General features: G+C 47.5%; 1 protein-coding gene across 3 annotated transcripts in view; it reads right to left on the bottom strand.

Moving 5' to 3' along the window:
* LOC119962173 (tubulin polyglutamylase TTLL4-like) overlaps positions 1–21,277 on the bottom strand; it is a 101,181-nt gene that overhangs the window by 51,662 nt on the left and 28,242 nt on the right. For 2 of the 3 annotated variants that reach the window (XM_038790117.1, XM_038790119.1), the window contains exons 2-3: positions 17,341–18,876; positions 1,122–1,186 (exon numbers count right to left, since the gene is read on the bottom strand). In XM_038790117.1, the coding sequence (XP_038646045.1) occupies positions 1,122–1,186; positions 17,341–18,794 (1,519 nt within the window). In that variant the 5' untranslated portion in view covers positions 18,795–18,876. Of the gene's footprint in view, positions 1–1,121; positions 1,187–17,340; positions 18,877–21,277 lie in introns of those variants that run through there. The other variant, XM_038790120.1, reaches the window with a different exon arrangement.

Genomic DNA, 21,277 nt, shown 5'->3' with positions numbered 1-21,277 from the left:
TAATAGCTTCTTAAATGTAGTAAAAGCAGCATTAACAGTTCCGAGCATATGCTTCAGTTGCAACTGAGGGGGTATGTTTCTTAAAAGGGGAAAAAATATTAAACTGAATCACATATTATGGTAAATAGAGCAAAAGGGAGATTTCAGTAAGGAAGAGTGCTCTTTTAGAAGGACGCTTCCCTGCCCGGGAGATTAGAACTGGGAATCAGCCATTTAGGACTAAAATGAGGAGAAATATCTTCATAAAAGGTTGTGAACTTTTGCAATTCTCTGTCCCTGCCAGTTTTGGATTCTTGGTCCTGAAGTTTATTCAAGACAGAAGCTGATAGATATTTTGGGAATTAAGGACTATGGACATAGTGTGGGAAGGCAGAGTTGAGAAAAAAGACCAACCATATCTTACCGAATGGCAAAACAGACTCGAAGGGCCAAATGGCCTGCCCCGCTCCTATTTCTAATGTTTTAGCATTCCGACCATTTAAGGGCCATTGACATGTATGACAGCGTATGTCAACTTAGCAAAATCTTGCTTTTAAGCTTGATAAGTTTGAAGTTTTAAAGTTTAGAGGTAAAAGTACAAAATAAAACATTTCCAGGAATAACATGTTTGTCAGTAGTGTATAAGTTTTGAGACCATGAGAAAATGGAACACACGAACATCTTAATTGTCATTCGAGCCGCAGTTTATTATTTCTCACCCTTTCAGGTGGCCTCCGGGGCAATGCAAAATGAAATACAGTAACTTCGTTTTTTTGGAGAAAGAAAATCATTAAAAGCCCAGAATGAAATTGTGGAAAACAATAAACAAATTTTGACTTAGTTTTCCCATGACTGAGATCAAAATCTGGGAACAAAAATTTAGACTGAAAAGTGGGGACAACCATTTATTTTCAATAAAGAGACTCAAGCTGAAACAAGAGACTAGATTCAAAACAAAATCACAAAAACCGTGCATAAGCTTGCATCCAGCTTTTCCATTATTAGCACTTTTCATAATATAAAAGTGTTCAAACATGTGCCAATGGCTAGAGTTTCATGCAACACTGTGGCTTTCGGGAACGAAGGAGGAACTCAAAGATAAGAAAACATTCATGACTGAAGACATGGGACACTGAATTTACCATCACACTCCTGGCTGCTGATTTCCTCCAGTCCATCATCAAATTCTTCCTCATCAGTGTCTGGCCTGTTAAGGAACAGAGCATGACTTAGATGAACTGCAATGCTCTGAAGTAGGTTATGTTAAATATCAACCATCATTTATTTTAAAACTTACCTCTCCTCCACCTATTTCCCAATTTTGGTTTCAATTCAGACCACATTAACAGGAGGAAGGTTGCTGTGGAAAATAGATCTGCCATCTCGGGCAACATGTATGTACATGTATGTACATGTATGTACATGTATGTACATAGATCCCTGAAAGTCATGTTGTTAGTGCTCTTTGGGGGGGTTTAAACTAATTCAGCAGGGGCATGGGAACCTGGATTGTAGTTTTGGGGTACGGGAGATTGAGAGTATAGAGGTCAGGAGCACAGATTTGACTTCGCAGGAGGGTGCCAGTGTTCAGGTAGGTGGTTTGAAGTGTGTCTACTTCAATGCCAGGAGTATACGAAATAAGGTAGGGGAACTGGCAGCATGGGTTGGTACCTGGGACTTCGATGTTGTGGCCATTTCAGAGACATGGATAGAGCAGGGACAGGAATGGTTGTTGCAGGTTCCGGGGTTTAGGTGTTTTAGTAAGCTCAGAGAAGGGGGCAAAAGAGGGGGAGGTGTGGCGCTGCTAGTCAAGGACAGTATTACGGTGGCGGAAAGGATGCTAGATGGGGACTCTTCTTCCGAGGTAGTATGGGCTGAGGTTAGAAATAGGAAAGGAGAGGTCACCCTGTTGGGAGTTTTCTATAGGCCACCTAATAGTTCTAGGGATGTAGAGGAAAGGATGGCGAAGATGATTCTGGAAAAGAGCGAAAGTAACAGGGTAGTTGTTATGGGAGACTTTAACTTTCCAAATATTGACTGGAAAAGATATAGTTCGAGTACATTAGATGGGTCATTCTTTGTACAATGTGTGCAGGAGGGTTTCCTGACACAATATGTTGACAGGCCAACAAGAGGCGAGGCCACATTGGATTTGGTTTTGGATAATGAACCAGGCCAGGTGTTAGATCTGGAGGTAGGTGAGCACTTTGGAAACAGTGACCACAATTCGGTGACCTTTACGTTAGTGATGGAAAGGGATAAGTATACCCCGCAGGGCAAGAGTTATAGCTGGGGGAAGGGCAATTATGATGCCATTAGACATGACTTAGGATGTGTTGGTTGGAGAAGTAGGCTGCAAGGGTTGGGCACACTGGATATGTGGAGCTTGTTCAAGGAACAGCTATTGCATGTTCTTGATAAGTACGTACCAGTCAGGCAGGGAGGAAGGGGTCGAGCGAGGGAACCGTGGTTTACCAAAGAAGTGGAATCTCTTGTTAAGAGGAAGAAGGAGGCCTATGTGAAGATGAGGCGTGAAGTTTCAGTTGGGGCGCTTGATAGTTACAAGGAAGCGAGGAAGGATCTAAAGAGAGAGCTGAGACGAGCAAGGAGGGGACATGAGAAGTCTTTGGCAGGTAGGATCAAGGAAAACCCAAAAGCTTTCTATAGGTATGTCAGAAATAAAAGAATGACTAGGGTAAGAGTAGGGCCAGTCAAGGACAGTGGTGGGAAGTTGTGTGTGGAGGCTGAGGAGATAAGCGAGATACTAAATGAATACTTTTCGTCAGTATTCACTCAGGAAAAAGATAATATTGTGGAGGAGAATGCTGAGACCCAGGCTATTAGAATAGATGGCATTGAGGTGCGTAGGGAAGAAGTGTTGGCAATTCTGGACAAGGTGAAAATAGATAAGTCCCCGGGGCCGGATGGGATTTATCCTAGGATTCTCTGGGAAGCCAGGGAAGAGATTGCTGAGCCTTTGGCTTTGATTTTTAGGTCATCGTTGGCTACAGGAATAGTGCCAGAGGACTGGAGGATAGCAAATGTGGTCCCTTTGTTCAAGAAGGGGAGTAGAGATAACCCCGGTAACTATAGGCCGGTGAGCCTAACGTCTGTGGTAGGTAAAGTCTTGGAGAGGATTATAAAAGATACGATTTATAATCACCTAGATAGGAATAATATGATTAGGGACAGTCAGCATGGTTTTGTGAAGGGTAGGTCATGCCTCACAAACCTTATCGAGTTCTTTGAGAAGGTGACTGAACAGGTTGACGAGGGTAGAGCAGTTGATGTGGTGTATATGGATTTCAGTAAAGCGTTTGATAAGGTTCCCCACGGTCGGCTATTGCAGAAAATACGGAGGCTGGGGATTGAGGGTGATTTAGAGATGTGGATCAGAAATTGGCTAGTTGAAAGAAGACAGAGAGTGGTAGTTGATGGGAAATGTTCAGAATGGAGTTCAGTTACGAGTGGCGTACCACAAGGATCTGTTCTGGGGCCGTTGCTGTTTGTCATTTTTATAAATGACCTAGAGGAGGGCGCGGAAGGATGGGTGAGTAAATTTGCTGATGACACTAAAGTCGGTGGAGTTGTAGACAGTGCGGAAGGATGTTGCAGGTTACAGAGGGACATAGATAAGCTGCAGAGCTGGGCTGAGAGGTGGCAAATGGAGTTTAATGTGGAGAAGTGTGAGGTGATTCACTTTGGAAAGAATAACAGAAATGCGGAATATTTGGCTAATGGTAAAATTCTTGGTAGTGTGGATGAGCAGAGGGATCTCGGTGTCCATGTACATAGATCCCTGAAAGTTGCCACCCAGGTTGATAGGGTTGTGAAGAAGGCCTATGGTGTGTTGGCCTTTATTGGTAGAGGGATTGAGTTCCGGAGCCATGAGGTCATGTTGCAGTTGTACAAAACTCTAGTACGGCCGCATTTGGAGTATTGCGTACAGTTCTGGTCGCCTCATTATAGGAAGGACGTGGAAGCTTTGGAACGGGTGCAGAGGAGATTTACCAGTATGTTGCCTGGTATGGAGGGAAAATCTTATGAGGAAAGGCTGATGGACTTGAGGTTGTTTTCGTTAGAGAGAAGAAGGTTAAGAGGTGACTTAATAGAGGCATACAAAATGATCAGAGGGTTAGATAGGGTGGACAGCGAGAGACTTCTCCCGCGGATGGAGGTGGCTAGCACGAGGGGACATAGCCTTAAATTGAGGGGTAATAGATATAGGACAGAGGTCAGAGGTGGGTTTTTTACGCAAAGAGTGGTGAGGCCGTGGAATGCCCTACCTGCAACAGTAGTGAACTCGCCAACATTGGGGGCATTTAAAAGTTTATTGGATAAGCATATGGATGATAAGGGCATAGTGTAGGTTAGATGGCCTTTAGATTTTTTCCATGTCGGTGCAACATCGAGGGCCGAAGGGCCTGTACTGCGCTGTATCGTTCTATGTTCTATGTTCTATGGCATTCTCCTGCGGATTTTCAGGTATATTTTTAGTGCATTTCTAAGCACTTGACTTGGTATCCAAGGAGGGAAGACTTCGGATATGTAGATCATTGGGATATCTTCTGGGGAAGGTGGGACCTGTACATGAAGGACGGATTGCTCCTAAACTGGAGGGGCACCAATATCCTGGCTGGGAGGTTGGCTGGAGCTCTTCAGGAGGGTTTAAACTAGTTTGTCAGAGGGATGGGAATTAGAGCTATGGATCAGAGGATAGGGTAGCTGTTGATCAGGCAGAAATAGTATGCAGCGATTCTGTGAGGAAGGATAGATAGTTGATGGGGCAAAGTTGCACTCAGTGGAATGGGTTAAAGTGTGTCTGTTTCAATTCAAGGAGTGTCAGGAGAGATGAACTTAGAGCATGGATCAGTGCTTGGAACTACGAAATTGTGGCCATTATGGAGACATGGATTTCAGAGGGGTTTTCAGATGTTTTCAGAAGAATAGGGAGGGAGATAAAAGAGTAGGGGGAGTGGCACTGTTGATTAGGGAGCGCATCACAGCTGCAGAAAAGGAGGTAGTCGAGGAGGGTTTGTCTACTGAGTCATTATGGGTGGAAGTCAGAAACAAGAAAGGAGCAGTCACTTTATTGAGAGTTTTCTATAGTCCCCCAATAGCAGCAGAGATGGAGGAACAGACTGGGTGGTAGATCTTGGAAAAGTGCAGAAGTAACAGAGTTGTTGTAATGGGCAATTTCAACTTCCCTAATATTGGCTGGAACCTCCTTAGTGCAAATGGTTTGGATGGAGCAGATTTTGTCAGGTGTGTACAGGAAGGATTTCTGACTCAATATGTAGATAGGCCAACTAGGGGGATGCCATATTGAATTTGGTGCTTGGCAACGAACCAGGTGTCAGATGTCTCGGTGGGAGAGCATTTTGGTGACAGTGACCACAACTCCTTGACCTTTACCATAATCATGGAGAGAGAGTATGGGACGGTATTTAATTAGGGGAGGGGAAATTATACTGCTATTAGACAGGAGCTGAGGAGCATTAAGTGGGAACAGATGTTCTCAGGGAATTGCACAACAGTAATATGGGGATTGTTTAAGGAGCACTTGCTGTGAGTGCTAGATAGTTTTGGCTCACTGAGACGAGGAAGGAATGGTAAAGTGAAGGAGCCTTGGATGACAAGAGAAGTGGAGCTTCTAGTCAAGAGGAAGAAGGAAGCTTACGCAAGGTTGAGGAAGCAAGGATCTGGCACGGCTCTAGAGGGTTACAAGGTAGCCAGGAAGGGACTAAAAATTGGACTTAGGAGAGCTAGAACGGGGCATGAAAAAGCCCTGGTGGGAAGGATTAGGGAAAACCACAAGGTGTTCTACACTTATGTGAGAAATAAGAGGATGATCAGAGTGACAGTAGGGCTGATCAGGGATAGTGGAGGGAACGTGTCTAGAGTCTTAAGAGATAGGGGAGGTCCGAAGTCATATTTTGCTTCAGTATTCACCAGAGCGAGGGACCTTGTTGCTCATGAGAACAGCGTCAACCAGGTTAATAGACTCTAACAGGTTGATATGAAGGAGGATGTTCTGGAAATTTTGAAAAGCATCAGGATAGATAAGTCCTCTGGGCCTGATGGGATATACCCAAGGTTACTACGGGAAGCGAGGGAGGAGATTGCTGTGCCGTTGGCGATGACCGTTGCGTCCTTACTCTCCACTGGAGTAGTACCGGATGATTGGACAGAGGCGAATGTTGTTGCCCTGTTCAAGAAAGGGAATAGGGAAATCCCTGGGAATTACAGACCCATCAGTCTTACGTCTGTGGTGAGCAAAACAAAGGAAAGGATTCTGAGAGATAGGATTTATGATTATTTAGAAAAACATAGTTTGATTAAAGATAGTCAGCATGGCCTTGTGAGGGGCAGGTCATGCCTCACAAGCCTCATTGAATTCTTTGAGGATGTGATGAGACACATTGATGAAGGTTGGGTAGTGGATGCGGTGTATATGAATTTCAGTAAGGCATTTGATAAGGTTCCCCATGGTAGGCTCATTCAGAAAGTTTGGGGGCATGGGATACAGGGACATTTGGCTGTCTGGATACAGAATTAGCTGGCCGAAAGAAGACAGCGAGTGGTAGTGGATGGAAAGTATTCCGCCTGGAGGCCGGTGACCAGTGGTGTCCCGCAGGGGTCTGTTTTGGGACCTCTGCTCTTTGTGGTATTTCTAAATGACTTGGATGAGGAAGTGGAAGGGTAGGTTAGTAAGTTTGCCGATGACACGAAGATTAGTGGAGTTGTAGGTACTGTTGAGGACTTCCCGTAACAGCCTCCCCGAACAGGCGCCGGAATGTGGCGACTAGGGGCTTTTCACAGTAACTTCATTTGAAGCCTACTTGTGACAATAAGCGATTTTCATTTTCTTTTTTCATAATAATGGGGGGAGACTTCAACACGGTGTTGGATCCGACATTGGATCGCTCCAGATCCAGGACGGGCAGGAGACCGGCGGCAGCTAGAGTACTGAGGGGGTTTATGGACCAGATGGTAGGGGTAGATCTTTGGAGATTTGCAAGGCCAAGGGCTAGGGAATTCTCATTCTTCTCACATGTTCATAAGGCCTATTCCCGGATCAATTTCTTAGTTATGAGTCGGGCGCTGATCACGAGCGTAGGGGATACAGAGTACTCGGCGATAGCCATTTCAGATCATGCCCCGTATTAGGTAGACTTGGAGCTGGGGGAGGGGAGAGACCAGCGGCCACTGTGGCGCTTGGATGTGGGATTGTTGGCAGATGAGGTGAGCGAGCGGGTTCGCGGCAGCATAGAGAGATACCGAGGCTAACGACAACGGGGAGGTTAGAGTGGGGACGGTCTGGGAGGCGCTGAAGGCGGTGGTCAGGGGAGAGCTAATCTCCATTGGGGCCCATAAGAAGAGGAGAGAGCAGAGGGAGAGGGAGAGGCTGGTGAGGGAGATGGTGAGGGTGGACAGGAGGTACGCGGAGGAGCCGGAGGAGGGACTGTTGAGGGAGAGGCGTAGCCTCCAGGCCGAATTTGACCTGTTGACCACCAGGAAGGCGGAGGCGCAGTGGAGGAAGGCTCAGGGTGCTATCTATGAGTATGGGGAAAAGGCAAGCTGGATGATGGCGCATCAGCTTCGGAAGCAGGGCGCAGCTAGGGAGATTGGTGGAGTTAAAGACAGGAGGGGGAGTGTGGCGCAAAGTGGGGTTGACATCAATGGGGTCTTCAGGGACTTTTATGAGGAACTGTATCGGTCCGAGCCCCCACAGGAAGAGGGAGGAATGGGCCGCTTTCTGGAACAACTGAGGTTCCCGAGGGTGGAGGAGGGATGGTGGTGGGTTTGAGGGCTCCGATTGGGCTGGAGGAGCTGGCCAAAAGGATAGGGAGCATGCAGGGGGGAAGGCACCGGGGCCGGATGGTTTCCCAGCCGCATTTTACAAACAGTATGTGTATTTGCTGGGCCCGTTGTTGGTTAGGACCTTCAATGAGGCAAGGGAGGGTGGGGTTTTGCCCCCGACGATGTCCAGGGCACTTATTTCCGTGATCCTGAAGCGGGACAAGGACCCCCTGCAGTGTGGGTCTTACAGGCCGATTTCGCTGTTAAATGTGGATGCTAAGGTGCTGGCGAAGGTCGTAGCCTGGAAAATTGAGGACTGTGTACCGCAGGTCATTCACGAAGGCCAGACGGGGTTCGTGAAGGGGAGGCAATTGAATGCGAATGTGCGAAGGCTCCTGAACATCAATATGATGCCGGCAAGTGAGGGGGTTGTGGAGATAGTGGCAGCGATGGACGCCGAGAAGGCCTTTGATCGGGTAGAGTGGGGGTACTTGTGGGAGATGCTGAAGAGGTTCGGGTTTGGGGACGGGTTCATCAGGTGGGTCAGGTTGTTGTATGAGGCCCTGGTGGCGAGTGTGGCCATGAACAAGATGAGGTCTGAGTACTTTTGGCTGTATCGAGGGATGAGGCAGGGGTGTCCCCTGTCCCCCCTGCTCTTTGCACTGGCGATTGAACCCCTGGCTATGGCACTGAGGGGGTCGAGGAACTGGAGGGGGCTGGTGCGGGGAGGGAAGGAGCATAGGGTGTCGCTCTATGCGGACAATCTGCTACTTTATGTCGCGGACCCGGTGGGAGGGATGCCGGAGGTAATGAGGATCCTCAGGGAATTCGGGGATTTCCCAGGTACAAGCTCAACATGGGGAAGTGCGAGTTGTTCGTGGTTCACCCAGGAGAGGAGGATTGGTGAGCTCCCACTAAAAAGGGCGGAGAGGAGCTTTAGATATTTGGGGCTCGAGGTGGCCAGAAGCTGGGGGCCCTGCATAGATTTAATTTCACAAGACTGGTGGAGCAGATGGAGGAGGAGTTCAAGAGGTGGGATGCGCTACCACTGTCTTTGGCGGGTAGAGTGCAGTCAGTGAAGATGACGGTGCTCCCGAGGTTTTTGTTTCTGTTCCAATGCCTCCCCATTTTTATCCCAAAGGCCTTTTTTAGACGGGTCAATAGGAGCATAACGGGGTTTGTATTGGCACGTGGGACTCAGAGGGTGAGAAGAGTATTCCTGGAGCGGGGTTGGGGGGGGGCTGGCGCTGCCCAATCTCTGTGGATACTACTGGGCCGCCAATGTGGCAATGGTGTGCAAGTGGGTGCTGGAGGGGGAGGGGGCGGCATGGAAGAGGCTGGAAACGGCATCTTGTGAGGGTACGAGTCTGGAGGCGCAGGCAACGGCGGCGCTGCCACTCCCTCCAACGAGGTATACCACGAGCCCGGTGGTGGCGGCTATCCTCAAAATCTGGGTGCAGTGGAGGCGGCACAGGGGGGAGTTGGGGGCCTCAGTGTGGACCCCGATACAGGGAAACCATCGGTTTGTCCCGGGGAGGATAGATGGAAGGTTTGCAGGGTGGCACAGGGCAGGGATAAGGAGGTTGGGGGACCTATTCGTGGATGGGAAGTTCGTGAGCTGGAGGAGAGGGACGGGCTTCCCCCGGGGAATGCCTTTAGGTACCTACAGGTAAGGGCGTTTGTTAGGCAGCAAGTGGTGGGATTTCTGCTGCTGCCGCCATGCGCGGTACAGGATAGGGTGCTCTCGGGGGTGTGGGTTGGAGAGGGGAAGATTTCGGCAATATACCAGGTGATGCAGGAGGAGGAAGAGGCCTCGGTGGAGGAGCTGAAAGGTAAGTGGGAGGAGGAGCTAGGGGAGGTGGTCGAGCAGGGGACTTGGATAGATGCCTTAGGGAGAGTCAACTCTTCCTCTTCGTGTGCGAGGCTCAGCCTCATACAGTTCAAGGTGTTGCATAGGGCACCCATGACCGGGACAAGGATGAGCCGGTTTTTTGGGGGTGAGGACAGGTGTGTTCGGTGCTCAGGGAGCCCAGCAAACCACACCCATATGTTCTGGGCATGCCCAGCACTGGAGGAATTTTGGAAGGGCGTAGCGAGGACGGTGTCGAGGAAGCCGGGAGTGCAGGAGGTGAAAGAGGCCGGTATTCTGGTCTTCGCGCCCCTGGTAGCCCGGCCGAGGATTCTTCTTCAGTGGAGGGATGAGAGGCCCCCAAACGTTGAGGCCTGGATCAATAACATGGCGGGGTTTATCAAATTGGAATGGGTGAAATTTGCTTTGAGGGGGTCGGTACAGGGGTTTTTCAAGCGGTGGCAACAGTTCCTAGACTTCCTGGCAGAACGGTAGACAACGATCAGTGGCAGCAGCAACCGGGGGGGGGGGGGGGTTATTTCAGTTTTGTTCCTATATATTGGAGGTTTTGTCTGGGTGTATATATTTGCTACGTGTTTGGGTGGGTGTTAATTTATTATTTTTGTTACTGAGTTTCCTTTACATATTTTGCATTTTGTACTTTATATTTTTGTTGTTGATATTTTGTGAAAATGAATGGCGGAGCAGGCTCGAAGGGCCGGATGGTGTCCCCCCCCCGCTCCTATGTCTCTTGACAGGCTGCTGTTGACAGTTGGCGGGGAGGGAGGAAAGCAAGTCTAAGGTCGATGTTGAGCTTGTAACCTCTGAGTTTTCCACATGTTGTAACTGGTGGTGGAGGGAGGGGGCTGGAATCTTGGAGGGGGGGGGGGGCAGTGAGGAAGAAATTGATTGGGAAATTAAGATTGCAAACTTTGGATGGCTTTTGTCTTACCAGAATAGTTACACTGCAAAAATTAAAGAATTAAAACCACTTCTAACTCCTGGTAACTATAGCACTGAACTACCACCCGCACCAATTGCCACCCTGAAACCCCACGGAAGCCCCTCATGGAGAGCCGGTAAAAACGGTGTGGATTCTGACTCTGCTGCCTTGATACAAGGCCTTGGGAGTGCTCTGCACTGCAGTGTTTTCAACTGGTACACAACGCCTGGTGATCAGTTTGATGCAGTGTGACTGGAAGTGGAAATCTCGGATGATTTGCTCCCCTTTCTAAGCTTGAGGTACTGAGCTCACCACAGCACCCAGCTGTGATCAGCACAGATAGAGGACTGAATTGCAAGCACCAACCTGTACTACTCTGCTATTCATAAACATGCTGAGTGACTGGCCTCGGGAGCTTCACTAATGCTAGTGTGAACCTTAAACAGGAAAAACAAATGGTTATTGCCAGATCACCCGAGCATTTTCCGTTTTTAACTTCAGATTTTCAACATCCGCAAGAACAAAGGACAATGCAGCACAGGAACAAGACCTTCTGCCCTCCAAGCCTGTGTCGATCACATGTCCTATCTAGACCAACCGCCTGTATCCTTCCATATCCCATCTGTTCATGTGCCTGTCCAGATACGTCTTACAGGTTGCTAACGTATCAACCACCTCACTTGGCAGTGCATTCCAGGTCACCACCTTGTGTAAAAAACATCCCCTGCACACCTCCACTGAAGCTATTCCACTTCACCTTGAACTTGTGTCCCCTGGTAATTTTCAATTCCGCCCTGGGAAAAAGCCTCCAACTGTTCACCCTATCTATACCCCTTATAAACTTCTATCAGGTCGCTCCTCAGCCTCTGTCTTTCTAGGGAAAACAATCCCAGTTTATTCAATTCCTCCTCATAGCTATTACCCTCCATATCAGATAACATCCTGGTAAACCTTTTCTGTACTTTCTCCAAAACCTCCACGTCCTTCTGGTAGTGTGGTGTCCAGAATTGGATGCAGTATTCCAAATGTGGTCTAACCAATGCTCTATATTACTGTAATATAATCTTCAAGCTTTTATACACGATACCTCATCCTATGAAGGCAAGCATGCCATATGCCTTCTTTACCACCATTTCCACCTGTGTTGCCACTTTGAAGGACCTGTGGACCTGTACGCCTAGATTTCTCTGTCTCTATGCTCCTGATGGTTCTGCCATTTATTTTATAGCTCCCACCTGAATTGGATCTACCAAAATGCATCACCTTGCACATGCCCGGGTTAAATTCCAAAGCTTTTGCTTTGGTTTGTCGAGAAACAAATATTTAATGGGAAGAAATAACAAGCTTCATTTCAAAAGGTTTTCACTCCAGAGGTCAGATTAGTTTCAATGGCCACAGCAAAACAACAGGCACAGTTTCAGGGCAGCGGGGGAGGCAGTGGAGTAGTGGTATTATCGCTGGACTAGGAATCACGAGACCTAGAGTCATGCTCTGGGGACCGGGGTTCGTATCTCGCCATGACAGATGGTGAAATTTAAATTCAATAAAAATCTGGAATTAAAAGTCTAAAAGGTGACCATGAAACCATTGTTGACTGTCGTAAAAAACCATCTTGTATCACTAATGTCTTTTAGGGAAGGAAATCCATTGTCCGTACCTGGTCTGGCCTGCATTTGACTCTAGAGCCACAGCAATGCAGTTGACTCCCAAGAACCCTCAGAGGTGGGCAATAACTGCGGGCCCGGCAGCCCAGCCAGTGACGTCCACACCCCATGAACAAATAAAAAAAAAACCTTCCATGTACAAATACAGGGAGGTTTGGAAGAAGGCTGGTGCATCACAGCTGGGCTCAATCTTGCTTTCACATAGCAGACGCACACTCAGCAGGAACTTGATGTGCCGAGTTATCAGATTTCAGCAGCGGGGAGGGCTAATAATGGATACGTTACCACTGATCCAGTCCCTCCAAGCTGGAGTGGGGCAGACTTCCTGTTCTGTATCACTACATGAAACACATTGGTGGATGTTAAGTGAGGAAAGGATCAAGCTCATTCTGCGGTGTCCAATGTACGGAACAAGCCAGCTAATCTGCTTTGTCATTCTAAGCTTGTACTTAAAAAGCTTGGGTGCGGTGCACTTTTCAAGGGCTGGTGCCGACTCGGATGGGCCGAATAGCCCCCTTCTGCACTGCAAATTCTATGAAGAAGATAGCTCTCAAGGGTGGGAAACCAGAGGGCAGCCAGTTTCTGTGGAACCACAGCACAAGCAACAGCAGCCAACATTTTCTCACATTGTGGTTAATGTTGGACACCCCTTCCCACACCATGGAAAGAAGAACATGGAAATTTCTATCGCTATTGTATCTTCAAGCAGACTAGTTATTTATAATAAGTATGTTACAGTAGAGAACTGAAGACTGGCGCTGATCATAAGTAATGTCAATCAGAAGCTCTTGCAGTTGGCAAGAGGTGTTTGTACTCAGATTTCACTTTATTTTGATCCTCAAATATTCATAAATTGAGGTGGCAATGTACCTCAGTTTCCTTTTTTAACATTTTTTATTTTAAAATTAATTTTCCAATGAAGGGGCAATTTAGCATAGCCAAGCTACCGACTCTGCACATTTATGGGTTGTGGGGCTGAGACCCACACAGGCACGGAGAGTATGTGCAAACACCACACGGACAGTGACCCGGAGCTGGGATCAAACCCAGGTCCTTGGCGGCGTGAGGCAGCAATGCTAACCACTGCGCCCTTACCTTACAACCTGGCTGTTTCTCTTTTTTAAAATATTTTATTCAAGCAATTTTTATGTAAATAAACAAAAGCAGAAGGTCAACCATACATTATAAACAACCAACACCCACTCACCTAATACTGCCCACTTCCCCATCCTGCCTTCCCCATTACCACCCCCCCCAACCTCCTTAGAGATAGCAATAAACGCTTCCATTTCAGACTGAACCTATCCACCGATCCGCTAAAGACGAACTTGACTTTCTCCAGCCTCAGGAATTCCACCAGGTCTCACCCAGATCCCTGCTTTCGGCAGCTCAGAGCCCCCCCCGACCTGAGTAAAATCCGGGCTATCGAGAGGCAAAGGCCAAAATATAGATCCCGGCAGATTCCTTTTCTGTTTTCTCTTGCAAGCGGACACATGCTTAAAAAACTCTCCACACAATATCGTTCACAGTGTATCTATTAAAAAACTGATGTAAAACCTTCAAGGCCTTCTACCAAGAGCTGTACACCTCAGAGCCCCCAACGGGGAAGGCTGGGATGAACCGGTTTCTTGATGGACTGGACATACCAGTCGTGGGAGAGGGCAGGAAACGGGATCTGGAAGCACCACTAGCACTGGGAGAGATCATGGAGAGCATTAGCTCCATGCAGACGGGGAAGGCGCCGGGACCGGACGGATTCCCGGCGGACTTCTACAAAAAATTCGCGACAGCGCTGGCCCCGCACCTGCGGGAGATGTTCACAGACTCGCTAGCTAGGGGCACACTGCCACCCACGTTAGCACAGGCCTCAATCTCGCTGATACCTAAGAAAGACAAAGACCCAACGGAATGTGGGTCATACAGACCCATATCTCTGCTGAACGCAGACGCCAAAATACTGGCCAAAATCCTAGCCAAAAGGCTAGAAGACTGTGTACCTGAGGTGGTCACAGAGGACCAGACGGGCTTCGTCAAAGGTAGACAGCTTACCGCGAACATCAGGCGCCTGCTGAACGTGATAATGACCCCCTCCGGGGAGAGAACACAAGAGGTGATCGTCTCCCTGGACGCAGAAAAGGCCTTCGACAGAGTCGAATGGAAATACCTCATAGAGGTACTGGAGCGGTTCGGGCTTGGAACAGGGTTCACCGCTTGGGTAAAGCTCCTATACAACGCTCCCATGGCGAGTGTACGGACCAACAATACCAACTCCCAATACTTCCAGCTGCACAGGGGCACCAGACAAGAATGCCCACTGTCCCCGCTGCTGTTCGCACTAGCAATCGAACCGCTAGCAATCGCGCTCAGGGCAGCAAAAAATTGGAGGGGGATCCGAAGGGGAGGTAGAGAGCACAGAGTCTCACTCTATGAGGATGATCTGCTCCTCTATATCTCGGACCCACAAAGCAGCATGGACGGAATCATCGCGCTCCTGAAAGAGTTTGGAGCCTTCTCGGGCTACAAACTCAACATGAGCAAAAGTGAGATCTTCCCAGTACACCGCTACCTGGGGATCCAAATAGCCCATGACTGGAAAGGGATCCACAAATGGAACCTCACCAGCCTGACGGAGGAAGTTAAAAAGGACCTGCAAAGATGGAACACACTCCCGCTCTCCCTCGCGGGGAGAGTCCAGACGATCAAAATGAACGTACTGCCCAGGTTCCTCTTCCTGTTTAGATCCATTCCGATCTACATCCCCAAGGCCTTTTTCAAAGCGCTGGACAAACTTATCATGGCGTTCGTATGGGGGGGGTAAAAATACTAGGATCCCAAAGAAGGTCCTACAAAAAACAAAATCCAGGGCTAGCCCTCCTGAATCTACAATTCTACCACCGGGTGGCAACAGCCGAGCGAGTAAGGGGATGGATCCAGGAGCCAGAAGCCGAGTGGGTGCGTGCGGAGGAGGCCTCCTGCATGGGAACCTCCCTCCGGGCCCTCGCCACGGCAGCACTTCCATCCCCACCCAAAAAACACTCCAGCAGCCCAGTGGTGACAGCCACCCTCCAATCCTGGAACCAACTGCGGCAGCAATTTGGCCTGTACAAAATGTCGGACAAGGCTCCCATCTGCAACAACCATAGGTTCAAACCAGCACTGACTGACGCCACCTTCAAAAGGTGGAGGCAGGACGGGGGGACACTGACAGTCAGGGACCTATACACGGACGACAGGATCGCAACACTGGACGAACTGACAAGAAATTTCAGCTAGCTGGGGGGAACGAGCTACGGTACCTGCAGCTCAAAAACTTCCTACGAAAGGAGACAAGGACGTACCCACAACCACCACGACAGACACTACTGGAAGACCTACTGGACGCAAGTATCCTAGAGAAAGGGAACTGTAGTGACATGTATGACCGACTGGTAGATAGGGACGACACCGTACTGGACGCAACAAGAAGGAAATGGGAGGACGACCTGGGGATGGAGATAGGGTGGGGACTCTGGAGCGAAGCACTGCATAGGGTCAACTCCACCTCCACGTGCGCAAGGCTCAGCCTGACGCAACTAAAAGTGGTACATAGAGCCCACTTAACGAGAAACCATATGAGTAGGTTCTTCCCGGAGGTGGAGGACAGATGTGAGCGGTGCCAAAGAGGCCCAGCCAACCACGCCCACATGTTCTGGTCTTGCCCCAGACTTGTGGAGTACTGGACAGCCTTCTTCGAGGCTATGTCCAAAGTGGTGGGGGTGAGGGTGGAGCCATGCCAGATAGTGGCGGTTTTCGGGGTTTCAGACCAGCCAGATCTATTCCTGGGGAGGAGGGCGGACGCCCTTGCCTTTGCCTCCCTGATCGCCCGCCGTAGAATCCTGTTTGGCTGGCGGTCAGCAGCACTGCCCAGAGCTGCAGACTGGCTGTCCGACCTCTCGGAATCTCTTCAAATGGAGAAAATCAAATTCGCCATCCGAGGGTCAGACGACGGCTTCCACAGAACGTGGGAGCCATTCATGCACTTGTTCCGGGACCTGTTTGTGGCCAATGTACAAGAGGAAGAATAGTCGGGTGGCCAAGAATCAGGGGAAAATGGACGGGAATCGGGGGAAGGTGGGGGGGGGGGGGGGGGGGGGGGGGGGGTTACGGGCTCGTTATGGGGGTTTGATGGCAAGCTAAGGCCCAAAACCAAACTATAAATAAATGCCTGTAAACATGTGCCTCGGCCATATTGGGGAATGTAAAATATGTATGCTGGCTAAAGGGGGCGGCCACAATTGTTGTTATGAAGATGCTTACCTGTAAATATTCATGTTAAATTTTTGTGTTTTCTTTTTGCCTCTCTAATAATTTGTAATTTGTCATATAAAATATGAAAACTCAATAAAAAAACATTTATAAAAAAAAGACTGATGTAATGTAACTGAACAAGTTCTTCGAGTTAACATTGCATCTTGATCACTTTCCCTTCCCCTTACGCTCCCCAGCCCACCCGATTTTTCACTTTTCAATTTTGCTAGTGTATTGCATTCCAGACTTTGGCCCTTCACCTAGGTTTCCTTCCAAAGAAAGAAAACAACGAGTTCTGCAGGAGAAAACAAGCCAGTCAGTACATGTTCTACTCAATATGCGAGAAGCACTAGGCTGCTATTACAGACAGGTGGACACAAAATACACAAGCATTTTGAAAACTTGAGCAACATGAGTAGCTGGATAAAACTAATATACAAATGTCATTTTTTTTTTTTAAATGACTTGAATTTCACACAATGCATGGGAAGTTGAAAATGTGCTGTCTTGTCTACAAATTTGTGATGCAAGAAACATATGCTAACGCCTATTCGTGTTAGAAAGTTATTGTTAAAGGAGAAGGGTATAATAATTAACGCCAGCAGAAATAGTTGGTCATTCCAAAGCACACCAGCATCTCTAGTGGTGTCAGAACGAAGCAAAAAAATTAGACTCAGCAACTCATTCCAGACTTTTGTTCACCAAACCACCCCTTCCCCAACCACATTTTACTATGCTAATCAGTTCTTTGCAACAGCTTGACTTCACGTTTGATGGGACAATGACCGAATGGGAAATGCTGAAAGTATACTTACTCCGAGTCTTGAGAACACGCCTCACTCTTGGGCTTTTCCAGTGTTTTTTCAATCTTATTTGCACACTTGAGTTGCATGGCAGCGATCTGTAGCGTGACTGAGCCAACGGTGGTTTTAGGGGCAGAAACAGAGATCAGCTTCTTGATCTGGTCAGACTCATGGTGCAAGGCAGAAGATCCTGTAAAACTGACCGGGCTATTATTCTGGATGCGTACATTGGTGGATAAAATGCCAATAGGAGTTTTGTTCATACGAGCATTGACATTTTCTTTACTTGCACTGTTCTCTTTAGTTGTTGGCTCCAAGTTAGCATTGGCATAAATTCGCTCAGCTTTTAACACTGTCTGGAAATTATTCCTTTCTGGGGTGAGATTTGGCACAGTTCTTTTCAACAACCCTGCAGCACTGCTAAAGGGACCATTCTGAAAATGGAAGCCTTGGGAAGATAAACTTTCTGTTTCTTTTGAAAATGTCACACATCGCTCAAACACATGATTCCTCAGAACGCGGTCTTCCGATAATCTTTTTGTTGCTTCTGTAAACTTTAGCTCTGGATCCCCAGCATTGTTCTTAGTTAATTTGATAGCACTCTTCAAATTACCATGGAAATGTTCATTCTGATTAAAAGGTCGCTCAATTTTAAAGTCTGTGCTAACATGAAGAGCACTTCCAGAGATAGCCCGAGCACTGCTTCCATTGTGTTTAGCTGCAGTTTCTGAGTCTCCAAACTCATTGTTTCCATTTAAAGCTGAAGGCTTGACATTCTTGCCCCATTTCTGCTGCGTAGGCACTTTGGCACTTGTGGGTCTCATGAACGCATTTGTGTTCAGCAAAGGTTTGGGATATAGTGAGGTAGGTTTAACTGCATGGCTAGGGCTACTCCTGCCCAAAAGCAGAGGTTCATAACCTGCACTACGAGAACCACAGTGCTGTGAAACTGGGGTAATGGCACTGTTGGGTTTCATTAGGTTTTCGCAAGAGATTGCTCTAGAGGGGAGTGAGGGGATAAAGTCATTAATGTATGAATTTCTTGTAATTCTACTTCCTAGTCCACTAAACCGTGAACCCAGGGATTCAAGCCTCTGGTAAGATCTATAGCCATGGCCAGTTCGGTCACGAGTGGATGTTTTTTCAAAAGGACTGATCAAAATGTTTGAACGAAAACCAGTGTGGGAATTCAAAGTTATTGGTTTGCCATTACCTCCAGGGAAAGAAGGATAAGGGTGACAACCAACATACTGAGACGTTCCTGAGCAAGTATTTTGTTTCCTTACAGGTAAAATCACATTATAGCCGTCCCATTCCCATAGTGGATGCTGGGAAACAGAATAAGCTGGCCTACCCTCCTGTGGTTGAACAAAATAGTAGGATTTTGAACTGGAGTTCAGTGAAGTCTTGTGGTTGTTTTTGCAACTAGGGTCTGTAGAATACTCCTCAGTCTTGGGTGCAGCCATGAACTGCCATTTTATTCACAACACAGGCAAACTCAACAGCGCAATAGAAGGACAAATAGGAAAAAAAACATCTTCACTGAACCTGGAAAAAATAAAAATACGCATTTGTAAGGAAAAATGAATGAATAGCATACTTAAACATACAAGCAATCTCCACATGAAGACAATAGGATACACAAGAGCACCCTTAGTTGAGCATGACGTTTAATGAGAGAAACCAATTAAGTAATAAATGCTACAGATTGAAGAGAATCAAAAATCTGCCAAGTTGTCATTTCACAAGTGATCAGCAAGGACTTCCACTTTGAATGCACCTACCTCTCACCCACAGGCATGAGGTAAGAGGCATTGCACAAATATTTTGTCTGCCTTTATGGCAAAAGACACTAGTAATATACCACAAATCAGTTGTGGTAATCCTCAGATTAAATCACCAGCAGTCAGCTCTCCCCCTCATAAGGGAAAGCGGCCTATGGTTATCCGGGACTATGACAACTTTACCGTCATCAAATGTTAGCACAGAGTGTACAGGAGAGGTTCAAGGGACTAAAATCTAACTCTTTACATCCTAGGGTTTTAAACTGCAGAGATTGTGGTTGATGGCTAAGATTTTCCAAAATTCCCAAGATTATAGAAGGGTCTCAGATTAGAAATTAGCAAATGTAACACTGCCATTCAAGAAAGGAGGGAGAGAGAAAACAGGGACCTACAGGCCTATTAGCCTGACAACAGCCATCGGGAAAGTACTAGAATCTATTATTATGAAAGTCTTAACAATGCAATTAAAGCATAGCATGATTAGAACAAGTCAACAAGGTTTTACGAAAGTAAAATCCCAATTGACAAATGTAAGCATTTTTTGAGGATGTAACCAGTAGGGCAATCCAAACAAGGTGCTGGTTAAGTAGACTGGCCATGCTAAATTACCCCATAGTGTCCAAAGATGTGCCAGTTCGGTGGGGTTACGGGAATAGGGTGGGGGTGTGGGCCAAGGTTGGGTACACTTTTGGAAAGTCGGTGCAGACTCAATGGGCCGAATGTCCTTCTACTGCGCTCTAGGGATTCTATGGGTAAGGGGAACCAGTAGATGCAGCATACTTGGATTTCCAAAAGGAATTCAATAAGGCCCACAAAATGCTAATACACACGATAAGGGTGGATGCAGTTGGAGGTAATATATTAACATGGATCGAGAACTGGTTAATGGAAAGGAAACAGACCATAGGAAAGCCGTGTGTGCCTACTGGAGTGCTGCAACAATCCGGACTGGGGCTCAGCTATTTACAATCTATATTAGAGAGTCAGGCAGAGAGTAATGTATACAAGATCATAGAATTTACAGTGCAGGAGGCCATTCGGCCCATCGGGTCCGCACCAGCTCCTGGAAAGAGCACCCTACCCAAGGTCAACACCTCCACCTTATCCCCATAACCCAGTAACCCTACCCAACACTAAGGGCAATTTTGGACACTAAGGGCAATTTAGCATGGCCAATCCACCTAACCTGCCTATCTTTGGACTGTGGGAGGAAACCAGAGCACCCGGAGGAAACCCACGCACACACGGGGAGGATGACAAGTTTGCCTCTTGCAAAATCAGGTGGGAATGCATGTTGAGAGGAGGACATAACAAGGCTGCAAAGAGTTAGAGAAAGGTGAAGTGAGTGGGCAACAAGATGGCAGATTAAGTATAATGAGCTGAATTTGTGAGGGCATTCACTTCGGTTTTAAGAATAGATAATCAGAATATATTTTAAAAGGTGCGAAACCTGTGAAGGTTGATATTGAGAGATATACTTGTGTACACTCATACAAGGAGCACATGTTTGGGCAGTAAGCAATCAGGAAGGCAAATCTTGTTACAGTTGTACAGGGCTTTGAGAGGCCACACCTGTAATACAGTGTGTTATATTGGTCTTCACATTAAAAAGGAAGGATATGTTGACATGGGAGGCAATACAGCAAAGGATCACTGTATTAGATCCCAGAGATGAGGGAGTGGTCCCATGAAGAGAAACTGCATTGGGCAACTTTCCTCTGTAGTTTAGAAGAATAAGAGGTGAATCACATTGAAACATTCAAGATCCTGAAGGGTACATACCAAGTGGCTGTTTCCCCTGGCTGGAGAATTTAGAACAAGGGGGCACAAGGGGATGATCATTTGGGTGGCACAGTTGTTAGCACTGTTGCGTTACAGCGCCAGGGACCCCCGTTCCATCCCCAGCTTGGGTCACTGTGTGTAGTTCTCCCAGTGTCCTCCGGGTGCTCCAGTTTCGTCCCACAGGTCCGGAAAGACGTGCTCGTTAAATGAATTTGACATTCTGATTTCACCCTGTGTACCCGAACAGGCGTCGGAGTGTGGCAACTAGGGGCTTTTCACAGTAATTTCATTGCAGCGTTAATCCAAACCTACTTGTGACACTAATAAAGATTATTATTTAGGACTGAGATAAGTAGAAATTCCTTTAAAGGGTTGTGAATCTT

This window comes from Scyliorhinus canicula, chromosome 2 (assembly GCF_902713615.1).
Source record: "Scyliorhinus canicula chromosome 2, sScyCan1.1, whole genome shotgun sequence".
Classification (NCBI taxonomy): domain Eukaryota; kingdom Metazoa; phylum Chordata; class Chondrichthyes; order Carcharhiniformes; family Scyliorhinidae; genus Scyliorhinus; species Scyliorhinus canicula.
Note: the sequence above shows the minus strand (reverse complement) of the source record. Positions and strands in the feature narration are given on the sequence as shown.